Source organism: Halichoerus grypus, chromosome 3 (assembly GCF_964656455.1).
Source record: "Halichoerus grypus chromosome 3, mHalGry1.hap1.1, whole genome shotgun sequence".
Classification (NCBI taxonomy): Eukaryota; Metazoa; Chordata; class Mammalia; order Carnivora; family Phocidae; genus Halichoerus; species Halichoerus grypus.
Window position 1 is genome coordinate 175,128,365 of NC_135714.1, and position 17,403 is coordinate 175,145,767.

The following is a 17,403-nucleotide window of genomic DNA, read 5'->3' on the forward strand; positions in this document are numbered from 1 at the left end:
AATAGAAAACCCAGAAATGAACCCACAACTATATAGTAAATTAGTCTTCAACAAAGCAGGAAAGAATATCCAATGGAAATTCTCTTCAACAAATGATGTTGGGAAAACTGGACAGCAACACGCAAAAGAATGAAACTGGACCCATTTCTTACACAAAAATAAATTCAAAATAGATTAAAGACCTGATTGTGAAACTTGAAACCATAAAAATCATAAGGAGAACACAAGCAGTAACCTTTCTGGTTTGTTTTTTTTTTTTCAAGCAGTAACCTTTCTGATATGGGCCATAGCAACTTCTTTCTAGATATGACTCTGGAAGAAAGGGAAACAAAAACAAAAGTAAACTGTTTGGACTTCATCAAAATAAAAAGTTTCTGCACAGCGAAGGAAATAATCAATAAAACTAAAAGGCAACCTGCAGAATGGGAGAAATATTTGTGAATGATATATCTAATAAAATGTTATTTTCCAAAATACATAAAGAACTAACTTACCCTAATTTACATGTGATTGGGTAAGAGGCTAAGAGCTTCAACTTGTTTTCTTCCAATTGCTTTGTAAGTGGCAATGTTGCAGTTTACTTAACACCTGACAGTTACTGGCATCTATTTCTTTGGGCTCTCAGCTCTCACTATAAGTTCCATTTTAATATCTACATTAAATGTTGATAGAGATATTACTAAGTTTGTGGGTCTAACAGCAGTTATAAATGTATTTTGCAGCTCAGGACAGATGTTGGGAGTGGATATGTGGAGATTATATACATATATCTCAGTATTGATAGTTATTAATAGTTTCATGAAATATTTTTCTGTTCTTTACACATGATATTTTTCTCTCTTACTAAGTGATTCTTCAAGTATAAGTCATATATTGACAGGCTTCCAGAAGGATGATGGCAATCCTCCAAACCACAGAAATTACACACCCCCCTCTGAAAAAGAGAAAATTTTAGTTTCATTGAAACTAAGAACAATACCAACCTCATGCCACAAACCAAAAGAATATTATCCAGAAATAATATATAACAAACAGAAAAATGTATACCCAACCAAAAGCAGGCACTGGGAGCTAGCAGCTTATGAACAGGGCTCAGTGAGTCAGGCAAAAATAGGAGGAAATTCCAAGAGGACATGTAAATTTCCCTTGGGTTGGGGAGGCAAAATCTGGAAGCAATGGCTGTTTGGGGGTGGACGGTCGGGGGGTGTGGGTAGAAAGCCCTCCACCTGAGCCCATACACTGAAGATAAAGCCACAAAGCCAGAGGGACCTGCGGGAGACTGCCACCACACCGCTGCTGATGGGGGACCACTTGGCTAGCAGCATCAACACTACTTTTCCCAGAAGCACCTGGGAAAGCAGTCAGAGAAATAAACTGAAAAACATGAGACCTGGCCCAGAGAAAGCCTTGTTTGTGGAGTTGTTGGCCATAGCATTATCCCCTGTGTTTGTCTGTGTGGAAAAACACTCAGTAAATTGGGACAGATTTCCACAGTGGGGCTTAAAACTGCCCATTTAGTTGGTGGCTAATTATGTGTGTATCTACAGAACACAACAGCAGCCGACACAGTAAACAAGGAACACTGAATACTCTAAAGCTTCATTTATGAATTTTAGCAGACAACAGAAAATGCCATTTACATGGAAAGTGTAAGAAAATAGGAGGCTCAAGCAGAGAAGAGAGATAAAATGACCTCCAATGAAAGCATTAATATAGAATATGTAATTAAACTTTGTCAAATTACAATTAGTGTTCCTAGTGAGATTCTAAAAATTTGTTAAACAGCACTGGAGGATTGGAAAGGTAAAAGGAGAAGATGGGAGTAATATAGAGACAGTAAATGAAAGAAGCTGCACCCCAAAGTTTGTCTGGGAAATCAACAAAAAAAAAGGTCAGGATTATCAACATTAGCATCTTAAAAGAGGTGCCCTTTGGAGTTGAGTTTCAGACCTTGGAGGAGGGGTCCTAGCTGACCTGACTGGTGGTGGTACCTCCGAGGAGATGATGGAAGCCTGCTCTGGCAGTGCTGGAAAAACTGGGATGTAGGTAATTGCTGAGGCCTGGCCTCATTTCACAAAGCAGAGGGGAGAGGGTGGATTTGGAGCTGAGACACATAAGCTTCATCTCTAACAGGGAGCCTTAAGTGCTAGAAGATACTGGAACAACTGCATTTACAGGGATTCTAGGAAAAAGGATGGAAAGTCAAAAATTCTCCACCCAACAAAACTGTTATTCACCAGTGACAGCAAGGAAAAAAAAAATGTTTTATACATTCAAGTTATGAAAGTATACCACCCACATCTTCCCTTGCAAATGAATATGGGGAGTCTCAAGAAAAAGAAAACATTCAGAAACAGAAAGCATGTATGTAAGACAGCTGGTGCCTAATGAAACTGATAAAATTAATTTTTGACTCTAAAACAAATATGAAGAAAAAATTCTTATACCAGATGTATAATGCTAAAAACAAACAAACAAACAAAAAAACACCATAGCAATCTAGAACTGAATGTTCAGATTCATTCAACAATTTCTGGAATGAAGGAGGGCTGATATGGTGGAAAAACATGCCAAAGATCTCATGCAAGGGGAAGATATAATATAAAACATGCAGAGATACACAGAGGAAATATAGTATGGGAAATTTGTTCTGAACTTGATTTACCACGTACGTCTATGATATCCTATTAAAAATGGAATTATGTAAGTCAAAATATGTAAGAAAATAAATAGAAGTAATAAAAATTAACAAATAAATGAAAATATCAGCCAGTGGTCAATGTTTAGCATACCCTGAATGGTTTACATGTATTATCATATAATTCTCCCGTCAATACTCTAAAGGAGGTTATTCATATTGTATGAATTAAATCCAATTTAGAAAAATGAATTTGCCCAAGATGACACAGTAGTAAGTGGAGGACCCAGTGTTTGAGTCTCTGTCTCTCAAAATTTACGGTCACGATGTAATGCTGCTCTCGCCAGTAAGATAAGGAACTAAGACTGTGACAGAGCTCTTACCTGCCTAATACCCATTTTCCTTTTCTTTACTAACTTATCTCCCATTTGTTTTTTTAACCCACTTATATTTAGATATTCTGTTATGCAGCAAACTCAATCTCTAAGTATTATGAGGACCAATAAAACAAATCACCATAAAGGAGAATAATCAAATTCCCCTGGTAAATTAACAAATAAAATGTATTCTTAAATCAATAAGAGAACAAAAATCCAGCTCCATGATATTTACAGGAGACACATTTAACAGGAAATTAGACAAAAAATTGACAGATGGGCAAAGATATCCCAATCAAGTATGAATAAAACGAAAGCAAAGTTACATGCTAATACTGTATTCAAAACTATTCAAGCAAAAAAACACAACCCACTAACTGTGACAATATTTCATATAGATAAAAGACACAAGCAAGCAGTAAGATTTAATAGGTAACTTTATGCAGTAATTGATATTATATAAAATATGTAATTTAAAATGTGTTGGAAACGCAAGATAAAGCTACAAAATTATAAATGAAAACTTTTGACATGTCCCTTTCAATCAGTCAGCAAATAATTAAGGATATGGAAAATACATATAACATAATTAATAGTGCTTATATATCAAACATAATATTCTTTCAAAAGTCAATGGAGCAATAAAAATTGAACAGGCACTAGGCGACAATGGATCTCCCCATAAATTTCATAAACCAGAAGTCATAAAGTAGTGATATTCTTGGACCAAAAATTTTACCAAAGTAGAAAAGATAGCCACTCAATCCCAAGGAAACAAAAGCGTATGGCATTTCTCTAAATAGATCATGACTCAAACAAATCAAAATTAAAATTTCAAACAACAAGACGAATTAGGCACTCATAAAAATAATACTTGCTAAAGTCTATGAGATATGGCCAAGGAAGTACCCGGAGGAAAAATTCTTGTAAAACAAATTCCACGCAAGCCAGAAAGATGAGGCCAGCACAGAGCACAGGCTGCGCAAGCGCGGTGGGAGCTGGGGCCGGGCATGCGCAGTGCTTTCCTGCGGCTTCCAGGCTAAGCCAAGCGAGGTGCTGCCGCGGTGGACCCGAATACAGGGATCCCCAGATTGATAAGGAATATTACCTCAGACCTTTAGCGAGCTGACTGAGGAGGAAGTATGAGGACAGCTCAGGAAGACTCAGATCATCAAACTGGCCCAGCAGCGAAAATAAACTCTGTACTCGGAGACCCAGTGACAAGTAAATTGACGAACATGAGGAAGCAAAGTATTGGCCAGAACCCTCACGACGGAGACACAGGAAACTGTGCAAAGGGAGCAGATTGAGCAGTGTTGCGCTGCTTTTGCAGAGGGACAGCCAATCATCGACCATAACTCATGGACCGCCTTCCACCAAGCCCTAGAAATCCCAGAGCCTGAGGGGTGGCTGTTTCTGCCAGGTGTCTGTGCCGCAAGCTGACCAGTGTGGCCGCTTCCTGACCTGGCGTACTGGGAGAAGAAGCCTCAGCGGAGGGTGGGGCCTGAGAAGCCGTCGCACCAGTTGCGGGTGGCTCTCCACAACCGCGCCAGGTGATAAAGAGGAAGCATGAGGAACCCAAGATGGCGGAGGCCGCCGTACCCTGGCCCGCCGCCGCTCGTGGTAGAGGGAGGGTAGAGAGAAGAAGCCCACGGCCCCCTGCCATGAGAAACAATGTGAGCCGCTGCCACGTTGAAAAATAACCTGTGGGTTAAGGATGTTCCTTTAAGGGCAAGCTTCACAAGGGGGAGCAGCAGGTTTATTGCTTATTAAGCCATTAGGGGCTTGAACTTGCTCTCCCTGCCTCATCTTCTTTCAAAGGGGAAACATGTCGATTTGGGGATTTCTCCCAATAAATTCAGGGTCCATTTAGTCAGCTCTTTCCCAAGCTTCGGGTAGACTTTGGATGATAGGAAAAGAAGCAGGCTTGGTATCAGAGAAGGTTTATTGAAAAATTCTCACCCTGAACTGGTGGGGTAGCATGTTATGTATCATCATTCACTAAAACTGACTGGAGTGGGGAGAATGAAATCAGACAAAATAAATGGGAAAAAAACGGATATTGAAATTAAGGATAAGAAAGATATTAATTATATATACGTACGTTTATATCATTGAAACTAACGAAATATAGAAATCTCTAGCAAGGCTAAATGAAACCAAAAGAGAGGGACATGGCCCATCATGAGAGAGGAAGGGTGTGAATTAGGTATAGAGAGAAAAGTGTTCTTTCTAACCGAAGTTAGAGTTTAGTCTATAGAGCAGTCAAGGAGACTTTCAAAACAGCATTCCTTCTAGTGGCTCCTTTTTCTTGGAAAGTGACCTCTGGCTTCAAAAAACAAATCTTTTCATTTAAAACTAAGGGGGCTATATTATTTATTGTGCAAATACATAAACTTCTAAGAATGAAAGTAACTCTATTAACAGTTAAACCAGGACAACTGGCAAAAACCTGACCTTATCATGCTTATAATGTATATCATGTTGATTCAGTAATTACTGCTTAACACGTATAAGAAACACCTGGGAAAACATGTTTGTAATCTCAAGATAGGTGCAAGAAACTAAAAGGACATCTAAATTTTCTGACACCTGTCTATAAATTTTTTTTAAAATTTTTTCTAGATTGAATTATTGTTAAATTGTTAACACATCTGATTAAAGCAACATAGCTATACTACAAATCCTAATAATTTTCAAACCCAAGAAGTAAAACTATAGGAAATTTATCCAAATGAGGTAGATATTTGCAATTAATTAAGGATATTACTTCTTGCTAGAATGAGATAGGCTTGAGCATCAATTTTAATCATTTTTTGTTTATAGAGGCAAGCACTAAGTATTGTTTACAAAAATGTTAATAAGTTATACCTGTATATGTATTATATGCTAGGCATACATGTGTATATTTACATATTAACTAGTAACTCATGTAATGATTATGTTAATTCTAATACATTAACTCATTTTTTCATTGAAATAAACTACAGATAGTATTTTTCATTCCCATTTTATAATTTTTGTATTTTATTTCTCTGTGCATCAGATTCTTCATTTATCAAAAAGAGGTAATGACAATACCTCTGTTTTGTAAGATGGATTTTAAAAGGGTGATGGGAGAGGAGAACTGGTGTGAGAAGTCGTCAGGTAAATCCATTTTAGGAAATCTCACCCATGAAACTTGGAGAATTGATATAGAACAAAGCCGGCCTTTTGGAAATCTGTTAGAACAACCCTACCCCACTTTCCCAGGATATATTCCAATTTGAAGACACAAGAGATCTGTTAACTAACCTGAATTTGGATCTAATTTTGCCTTCACTGGCTGCATTAGGCACTTACTTTACTAGTCTCCACAAAGAACTGCCACAAGAAATAATAAATTTTATTATTTCAAAATTTAAATTTTATAGATACAACTTCTGGGGGAGAAGAGTTGTCTTAAATCACCTAAACACCTGAAGAAAATATATCTGAGAATGTTGCTGAGAATCTTGAGATTTGAAGGAATAAGCTCATAGCAGTGGATGGAGATGGGGGTAAGGAAGAAATGAATTTTTTACTGTGTACCCTTTGATATTTTTTGAATAGTGTGCCATGTGCATAAAAAAGACAATGTAACCATGCACAAATAATTAGTGAATATCATCTAGTATCTCCTGCCAGTTTTTTCGTTATTCATATGATAAAGATTTCTAAGGCATAGTCACATACAAAATAAGTCCCTGATGCTTGATAGTATATTAAATATAAAATCTGAAATAATGGAAGAAAATGGAAAATAAAACATAAAGATACAACTCATCTCAAGGTGGTAGAGAAGGTTTTTAAATTTTATTTTTTTAAAACAATGGATGTAAAGTATGAAGTAAGAGACTGGTTTTTATGTTTTTTTCCCTAAGAAGTACCACTGAAAATGAGCAAAACCCAGTGAAAAAAAATTTTTAGTCAATTTTTCCAGCATTATTTTTGAAATATTTTTGTCTCATTTCCAAACAAATTGTGATGCTTCCTTTGCTCATTTAGTTGTTCTGAATACTAAGATTGACAACTCTTGCTCTAGCTAAGGGCTTGTTTACAAATTACAGAAAGGATTACACATTCACAGAAAAGATTACACATTTATGGAAAGAAGTTAAAACAAATACAAAGACACATAAAGTGCTGGAGTACCTGAGAAAATAGAAGCAAGAGAAGATGGGAAAACAGAATGTGGACTTAAAATGGTGCCTAGAATGATGCCAAAAATAGATACGTTTTTTAAAGATAAGCCATAATTTTAGTTCTGAATGTTCTAGCCATCAAAGCAACAGAGAAGCATAGTCAATTACACAATTAACTACAACCCCTCTGCCCTGGAAAAAAAGGAAAGATGGTTTAGGAATAGGACTATATTTGGAACTTAATGCAAAAGAAAATCTCCCAAAGATAGTCCTAACATAACTTGTGATGACTAAAACAACACAACCACAGATGCTACAGAGTTGATTAATACTTTGCCATGTTTTAATCTAGAGAGGGATCTCTAGAAGGTATCCTGTTTTGAAAATAATATATTTTTCCCTTTGATTATTGGAATTTTCCTTCTTTTTCTTTGCTTTTCCTCTTTTTTCATCTTCCTCTCTTTTTTCCTCCTCTGTCCTTTTGTTCTTCTTCCACTGCGTGATTGGCTGTGAATCCTCCCCCAAAGTATTAAGGATACTTAAAAAATCTACTTAGTCTGTAGATTTTTTTTACTTGCTCTATTTGGGGGGTTTGATATAGATACTGTGCCTTCATTGAAAAAAAGAAAATTGAATGTTTTCTTTCTCTTCCACACCCTGTTTAATTAACATTAGGGATATCCACTTCTTGAAGATTTGGTTGACTAGACCTTGAAATCATCTAGGTCTCCCACAGATGGAGGGGGAGGAGGGGTGATTGTGGTGGTGGTGATACAGGGCTTTGACAACATCTGTATTTCTTCCAGATATTTGTCTGTTTAAGTTTCTTTCATTTATGATTAGTTTTGGTAATTTATATTGTCCTAAGGAGTCATTCAGTTTTCAAATTTAATTGCTTATATAGCTTTCAATTTGCTTTTTATTTGTATCCTCATTTTAATGTCTTATTTCTTATATATTTGTACTTTTTCTCTTTTTTTCCTTGTTTAGGCTAGCTATTGATTTCTCTGTGTTATTGTTTTAAATAATAAGATGTTTTATAACTCATTAATTTCTAACTCTTTATATTCTGCATAGATTTAATGTGTTTTCTTTCTCTAATTTTTTGAGATTGATAATTCATTTATTTTAATTATTTTCATTTATCAAAATAAGTTTTTATTGTTAGGCATTTAACTCAGAACCACTTCCATCTTGTACTCTAGGTGCAAGGGGTATGTGGTGTTTTCATTATCTTTATGTTTTAAAGATACTGCAAGTGTTACTTTGATTTTTCTGAGTTAAGGTTCTTTTGAGAGAGGGAAATGTTACGATTTCTGGCTGTAAGGTCTTTGTTTTTCTTTTTTTTCTGGGTTTATTTATTGTTTCCTTATTTCTTATTGTGCTGTGTTCAGTTAATGTCTGTCTGTACTTTGTAGGTTTCGTAATTGGGACTGTTTTTTTGTGGCCCAATATATGCTAAATTTTTACAAATAGTTCATAGACACTTGTAAGTTTAATTTCTGTTTTCAGCATATGGAATTTCATCATTTCAATCAGGATTCTCTTATTAATTAAGTTACTTTGATATTCTTTGTGTTTATTATTGTTAAAAAGAAACAGGTCCAAAATGGAGTCATTTATATTAAGCCCCACAAAAGACTTAATACCTAACCTACTTGCTGTTTTAGCCTTTCCTGGCAATGCAGTTTTAAACCAATCAGTCTGGAAATTCCTGACCAGCACTAGTGAGGTAATCTGCCTGCTCTATCCCCTAAGGAAAGGTGACCTTCCCTGAAAAAATTTTTTCTTTTCTTTTGCTAATAGCTTCCTTGCTCCAGTCTCCTTCCTATAAAAACTTTGTTTTGTACAACTCCTCAGTTATCTCTCTGCTTGTTAGATGGGATGCTACCTGATTCATGAATTGCTTAATAAAGCCAATTACATCTTCAAGTTTACTTGGTTGAATTTTGTTTTTTAACATTATTTTTTTCCTATTTATTATATCCTTATATGATAGGTGAACTAAAAGCTCCTACAACCAATGTGTTTTTAGTATTTCTATTTATATCTTATAATTTTTTTAATTTATTATCTTGAAGTTATATTTTTGGTGTAGGTAATTTTTGATGATACTTGGTATTTGTATTTTTGGTGATATTCATGATGTTATATTTTGGTTGAGGTTTGTTATATTTACCATTACAAATATTGTGTGTTGAATTGTGTCCCCCCCCAAAAAAAAGATATGTTGAAGTCCTAACCCTCAGTACTGCCAAAAGTGACCTTGTTTGGAAATAGGGTCTTTGCAGATATATTTAAGATCATGAGGATGGGCTCTAATTCAGTATGACTGGTGTCCTTGGGAAAAGAAAATTTGGATATATACACAAGCAGAGGAGACATTATGTGAATGCCACGTGAAAATGAAGGCAAAGATCTGGATGCATGTATGAGCCAAGGCACACCAAAGATTGCTAACCAACCAGCAGAAGCTAGGAGAGAGACATGGAACCAGTTCATTCTCACAGCCCTCAGAAGGAATCAACCCTTGACTTCTAGCCACCAAAACCACAAGACAAAAAATTTCTGTTGTTTTCTGTTGGTGTGTGGTACTTTGTTACAGTGATCCTAGGAAACTAATACAGGTTACTTGGCTTCATTTATTGTTTTTTTGCCCTGAATTCAAATTTATCTGATACTAAAATGTGCTCCCAATTTCTGTTGTCACTTGCCTGGTATACTTTTGACAGTTCCTTTATTTTCAAACTTTAGTGCCTCTTGAATTTTTAAAACATAATTAGACCATGTCAGCTCCATGCTCAAAAAACCCTCAATGACTTCCCTTTGCATTAGAGTAAAATTATTCCATTTGAAAAGCCTACTTCCTTAGTATGAAGTGCAAAGCATTGCATGGTTCTCCTGTCTCTTCTCAGACCTCATTCTGCTCTGCCCTCCATGACCTCTAGCACAGGAGTCTTATTGTGGTACTTGTAGTAAGCTGAGCTCTTTACTTCCACAAGTCTGTTCTCTCTGTCAGTAACCTTGTTTCCTCTTCAGTGGCTTTATACTTCTGCTTCTTCATGTCTTAGCTCAAATCTTACCTTTTCAGAGATTTCTTCTCTGATCACTGTATCTGATGTGATCTAACTCCATTTCCACCGAAACTCTCAAACACATCACTCATAATTCCCTGGTAGCATTGATCACCGTATGAATTTATTTTATTTATATTCATATTTGTCATCTCTACCCCCACTAGAATCTAAGTCCCATGAGACTTAAGACTCTTGTCTGCATTTTCACCATGTCTAGAATGTCGGCTTTGCATGTAGTTGGCAAAGAGTAAGTATCTGTTGAAAGAAGTAAGGGAATTACAAAGAAAGGAAGGATGGATGGATGGAAAGGAAATCTACAAGCCATTTTGTTCTCTTCTCAGCCTTTCATAAAATACTTGCTCAGAACCTCTAACTGAGGAGTGCCTTTCAATGTTAGAGTGTTTATTCTAATCTAAACTCTACTCTGTGCCTCCTGTTGTTCCAGCTACTTAATCATCAGCTGTAACAGCTTGAAAGAAACAGTTTTTCCATTATTAAAGAAGTAATTTTTATTGGTATGTAATCAGTGGTCATTCCTTCTTCACCCACTTCCCATATGCGATGCTCATATGGTGGATGGTGTAAGTTATCTTCTCCCTCAGCCCAGAGACCTTTAATATGTTATTCCCAATATTATCCTCATACAGTCACACATGATTTGAACATTTGAAGAGATCCTAGCCAAGAAATCCCTGATCTAATCAGGAAGAATCACTAAATTCTTCTCTAACAGGTCATACTGACAGGCATTTCAGAAAAAGGACCAAAACTAGAAGAAAGAAAAAGGGAGAGGCACATTCCCAGATGATTCAACATTCCCTGTAGATTTTATCAAGAACAATTATATATGTATATATTTCCAAATACATTTAAAAAGTAATTTTATCTTAATTAAACAACATTAACCAGAACAGAGCAATGTTTTCACCAATTACAAAAAAAGCAAAGGATAATCTCTAGCTCACATATATCTACTTCCACCATATCACCATCTGATGGCAGCATACCCTCAAAATATAGATTCTACTTTTTAATGTTTCAGATCAATTCATTCCTTTATAGGGCATCTGCTATTTCCAGACAATGTGATATAAATATTTCCATGGCCTAGTCTGTTCTCTTAAGGAGCTCACAGTACACTGGAAGAGACAGGCATATACACAGATAATTTTAATAACAGTGTGCAATGAATATTATAGAAGCTTAGAGATGGACTCTTAGCCTAATATGAAGATAAGGTAAGATTTTCCCCTATGAGATTATACCTGAATTGAGTTTTAATATGTGCAAGTTACCTAGATTAAAATAGGTAGTAAAATGATGAATATCATCATACAGAGGCAAAAGAGACTAGTTTGTATATAAGGAAGAAAAGAGGCTATTGGAATCAAAGGAGGAGAAAATAGTTGTACATTTCAGGCCCAATGATCCACTAAACATCACATTTTTGGGGCACATCTATATGCTGGGCATCCATCTACATACAAAGAAAACAAAATGAACACAATCTTTGTCCTAATAAAGCTTTTCTTCTAGCACATACACTAATGATCAATTGAAACTATAATGCCAAGTAATTATATTCAAATTAAAAACAAGCAGAATATGGATAGGGCAGACACAGGGAGATGGCAGTGGGGAGGCAGTGATATTTTAGATAAGGCCACCAGGGAACACCAGATGTTTACCTAGGTGATAAAATTATATATACGGACCATAATCACACTTATGGCTAAAGTACGTTAGCAAGCTAACAATGAAAATGCACTTACCAACACTTGACCCACAAAGGTCTGTGCTGAAAGCAGCATTTCTATACGATTACGAAATATTCCTTGGAAGTGGAGACTTTTTAAATGTTTACTACGGATGCTCTTTGTCAAGAGTAGTTCCTATAAGGAAGAGAAAAGAAATGAGAGTGAGCTGGATCCCAGAGAAAGTAATCTGTTTTATGTATGTTGGTAGAGCCTCCTGCTGTGTTATCAGCCAGAAATTACTATACCTTGTCCAACCCAGAGAACCCCAAAATCCCTTATTCAGCATATCATGAAATGAATTTTACTGGGTTTGCATTTTACTGGTCTTTTGCACAGCTTTTTAATTAGGAATTCTGCGGTCACCATGCCTTCTTCACATGCTCTCAGTCCTAGACCCTTCAAACTGACATTATTGTAGTGATCAGGATTGGGAATAGCATGCTTCTTCCTGCTCTGGGAACATCTCTTATCCTTTTCTATCAAGATACATGGACAAAGGAAAAAGATTACAAATTGGTTTTTAGTGATTACTTAAGTATCTGCTCTTTTTTGGGGAAAGAAGGAAAGTTTCAGCAATTTTATGTTGCTTTTAGTTCCTTATCTGGTGACATATCCTGCTGATATAATCCCTCCTCATATTTATAAAGTGCTTTACTTATTATATTTAAATTTATAGTAATCCTATGAAGTAGACAAAATAAGTGTGATTAAAACCACTATCTACTGCTAAGGAAACGGGGGTATAGAGAAATTACATGACTGGCCCATAAGCAGGGGATAAGAGGCTGGAGTCTGAACTAGCCCCCATATCTGTTGATAAGCTACCACCAAGAAAGACACAAGTGAGCTAGGATTGACCACACCATGCTGACTGAGACCCTCTGACTTTTAGAAAAACTCATTATATATGGAGCCAGGGTTTTGAAATGACTTAATTTTTCTACTCATAATCTCTGAATGGTGAAAGAAAAGTCTCATTAAATAACTATTTGATAATAGAACTCATATCTTGATCAGTGATTTGCCCTCTAATATCTATGACTCATCATGTGCATTCCTGAGATGTTGTCTGAGACTTGATTTAAAAAAAAATGTTCAGTATAACATTAATGTGGAACACTCCTTTGAATTTCATTATGAAATTAGAGGAGCCTTCTGTGGGAAAACAAATTGACCCTAAGATAAGATATAATAAAATCATACTTATGAATGTAGTAAACATTTTAAAAATGCACATTTAAGGAGAAAACTATGACTCCAAATAATTTTTAAAACATCTTTGACAGTTGTGACATTTTTTGCATTAGGCCAACTTTCCCAAAGGCTTAGAGAAAAAATACAACACTCTCGATTTAATTAAATATAACAAGTTACTGAGAAGTCACTCAGCTTGTATCAAATTCTCTCAAGGTTCAAAACCAGAAAAGTAGAGTATTCTGGAGGCTTGGACCCTACTTCTTAACATCTCCTAATAGTTGCTTCCTATTAGAAATTAAGACACCTCTGGACAGAAGGGCAGACATGAATTACATTCCAAAGAAGGGAAAAATACTGCAAATGTTTATGGACAAATAGGTTCTCACATTTTTGTAACCACACAAAAATAAATACAATGGAGGGAAAAGATACATTTTCTGGAGCAGAAATCTAAGGAGATTAAACAATTCTAGCAATTCAGTTGTGCATTGGGAAAAAAGAAAAAAAGTAGAAGGCAGATTCTCCATACCCATTACTCATTTGTGTACTCTATCAGTCTTGTTAAGGAGTAAGTGCTCCTCAGAATTCTTTCCACAGTTTTTATGCCACTGCTTAAAGTCGTTACAAAAATTAAGAATAGAGGGGACTCATTTAGCAACAAAATCTATGAACTACTATACTGGGTACATGTTGAATGCAGAAACCTGAATTCCATTTTATGATTATTGCCAATGACCTTAAAAAGTTACCAAGTTATTACAAATTCTGTTATTTTATGTCAATGTTTACCACTAAGAGAAATGTTTTAAGCAACTTTTCAATATTGACTACAGTGCACAAGTGAAATGTGTTCTGTTATGGAAATTGCTGTATCAGTAAAACAAAGTTTGGGAAACAAAAATTGGGAACAAATCACACAGGGCATAATAAAGCTCTGCCTTCGACCACCGGTATTAGAACAGCCATTATACAGCATTTGAGAGTTTTATTTCAGCTCTTAAGCAAAGTCTTACCTAAGATACCATTATTCTCGTCATCATCATTTGCTAGCTGTTACCCCACAGCCCCCACCCTTGCAAAGCTTGTTTGGTTGTGAATAGTGTCTCTGCATTTGTGGCTGGATGGCATGTGAATGTATGCATGGGTTTCCGTATGAATATATGTACAACTAGGTGTGTTGTGTTAACATGGTATATAAAAGACAATGTACATGTGTTAAGTACATATGCATCCTGCATGCGTGATTTATGAAAGTAAGGTTGACCTGATGGTGGTCTTTGCCTGCCTCATAGTACCAAGCACAACTATCATTTTAAAATTCAAAATAGAGGCATAGATGTAAATGTTTGTGGACATTTTTTTTTTTTTTTTTTTAAGAATAGTGACTCTCTGTTTCCAGAGCTATCATTCATCATCAGCCACAGCAGACATTCTTTCTCTGAGTGGTGGGAGAGGAGGCCCAGCTCTGTACCTGCTGCCTTTGGAATGGTGTCCTGGGGTCCTGTTTTCTACCCCAGGGGAGGATCAGCCCCTTTCTAAGGCACTGGATTATAGCTGGGTCTGTTAGCTCATGAAAACTGAGTGAAGCTTAAATTGTTTTCTAAACCCAGTCACTTGCCAAACCTGTCTCAATCTTCATACAGTAGGATCCAAAATAAGGAAACTGACCAAGAGAATTCCTGTTCCCTTGATGTTTTGCCATTTTTTAATGGTTCTCCAGATCAGTCTGAAAATGAGTAAGATGAGGAGTCCAAGCAAGAAGGTCACAAAGGAAGAGAGAATAAACGCTGCTTGGATCTCACTTGAGCAGGCCATTTTCCCAGATCTTCCCCACTATCACTCTGCGGCTTTGTTCGAAAGATCAGGAGACGGAACTGCTGGGCTTCTGTGATGTCATGATCACATGGTAATGATTCCAGAAATTAGAGTTTAGTGTATCAATGAGTCCTAAGGCCAGGTGTAATAGCAATAAGTGATTCCAGGAACAAGGGTCAGCTAACCACTGCAATGCTGACTCATAGGATGCAAATGAATGAACAGGAGAAGACCGGGTCCACAACGTGGTCTTCAGAAGACAAGAATTCTAGATCTAATTCTTTTACTGACTTTCTTTCTGACTTAGAGGAAATTACAGCCTTCATGGCTATGGTCAATGGTCAATGGGCTATTTGGTTTGTTGCAAACACCTTCATTTTTTTTTCTTTTCTTTCTTTCTTTCTTTTTTTTTTTTTTAATTTTTTATTTTTGGTGGAATGGCATCCAGCCATCTGTGTGTCAGTGAATTGATTCTTTACCTGAGCAGATGCCACATGCTCAGTAATCGTGGAAGGACAGATGAGAGGAGTACTTCAAAATTTTTGCTTAGCTCATCAATAAGAAAGGCACGATAGGGCAGGTATTATAGAAAGTACTTTTACTGGTGCGAACATTGGTCAGTTGTTAAATATTTGAGCCCAGAAATCTGTTCCTCTGATCTCTTCTTTATGGGACCGTCCCTTCTTGCTTTTATCCCTGCCCTGTCAGCAAACACTTTGGGCCAGCAGAGGTAAAGTTCAGAATGAGAGCAATTTCTTTTATTTTCTCTGATGTTTTCAAAGGCATAAGAAATGTCATGCCTTTCAGTGCACCCACGTGGCAGGCAAAATGTCAGAGCCTGATGGGTGGGCCTAGTCCCCCCAGTTATTGTGAAGATGGCCTGACACAAGGTGATGAGACCCAGGAGAAATGTTGTTGTCCTTTGGAGCCTTCATGATTCTGCTCTATGTGGCAGACTATTTCTAGAAGAGAATTACAACATTTCCTAGAACTGCTGCCACAGTTATATTTCCTTCTAAGCTGAGCTATAATTTCCACAAAATCTAGTCATTAAGCTAGCATAGGGCAATATTAGGAAGGACTCTGGTCTAGAGTTAGGAGCCCTGAATTCCGGCCCCAGTCTTTCATTTAAGTTGCTGTGTGATGTCTAATAAGTCACTTTACTTTTCACAGTCATTTATTTTATGTTGAAAATAACATAATAACATACTTGATGGAATTACTGTAGGGATTCAATAAGGTAGTGTGATCGTATTTTGAAAAGCATAAAACTCAAAACAAGGAAAGATAACCATTAGCTATTTCAGTTCCTTTTCTGAATGGCACTGATTATAAAGCAAAGAGGAAGGGAGGGAGGGAGGGAGGGAGGAAGGAAGGAAGGGAGGAAAGAAGGAAGAAATTATGTGTTTAGATCACATGCACGCATGAGCATAAGCCCCTATAGCTAGCTATTTGGAAAATAAGATCACAGTTTCCAAGTTAAAGCTCATTTACTTAGTCTGATTAATCTTAAGACATGGTTAAGCTATCATCATCAATTCAACTTTCTTATTTTCCTAACTTTTGCTATTTAATATTGTCAAAGTACTACCAATTCTTTCCAAGATACTATCTAGGCATCTCTTTCCCCCTTTCCCAGCAATTGTCCTATGAGAACAAAAAGATTCAATTTTAATTAAACAGCCAGGTAGCTTGTCCCTCTAATATATTATGGTCATGGTAATACTAGTTTCTATGGCTGAGTCAAGGAATGTGTGGATTTCTTTCAAAGTCGGTCTTTCCAAATTTGTCTTGAACCTCCAGTGTCTGGGTCATCTGGTTTCCCTGGAACTGTCCCAGCTTCTGTACTGAAAGTCTAACATCCTGAGAAGACCCTTGGTCCTGGGCAGATTGGGGTAGGTGGTCCTCCTGCCCCCCCCACTTCCACTTCTTCATCTATACAGTGCTTCAGCCGCACCGCCCCATCCTAGCTACGAGGGCACGCAAAGTCTTTTCTTTCTCCAGGCCTTTCCGACACACGGTGCCCTCTGCCTAGAACACATACTTGTGTCTCCAGCAGCCGCTTTCTTCATTTCTCTTTTAAAATGGCCCACCACACTCTCCTGACCATCCTTTAGAAAGGAGGGCTGGTCACAGGCCCCAGGATTCTGTGATGGCCCTTTCCTTCATGGCACTTCATGGCATTTCTTGTAATTACCTTATTTCCTGTTGTCTGGTTTATTTTCTATCTTCCCTCACAAAATGTAAGCTCCACAAGCTTAGGGATACCTGTTTTATTCATTACTGAGTAGCCCGTGTCAAGTAATATACCTGCCACATGCTTGGCAAGTCACCAGAACTTAATAAATATCTGGAGATTGAATGAATAAATCCTAGATC

General features: G+C 36.8%; 1 protein-coding gene across 1 annotated transcript in view; it reads right to left on the reverse strand.

Moving 5' to 3' along the window:
- The window catches only part of KCNU1 (potassium calcium-activated channel subfamily U member 1), a 165,482-nt gene extending 148,386 nt beyond the window's left edge, over window positions 1–17,096 (reverse strand). The window contains 4 exon segments of the mRNA XM_036110253.2: window positions 12,028–12,147; window positions 14,878–15,029; window positions 15,032–15,094; window positions 17,069–17,096. Of these exon segments, the coding sequence (XP_035966146.1) occupies window positions 12,028–12,147; window positions 14,878–15,029; window positions 15,032–15,094; window positions 17,069–17,096 (363 nt within the window).
- Window positions 17,097–17,403: the final 307 nt, after the last annotated feature.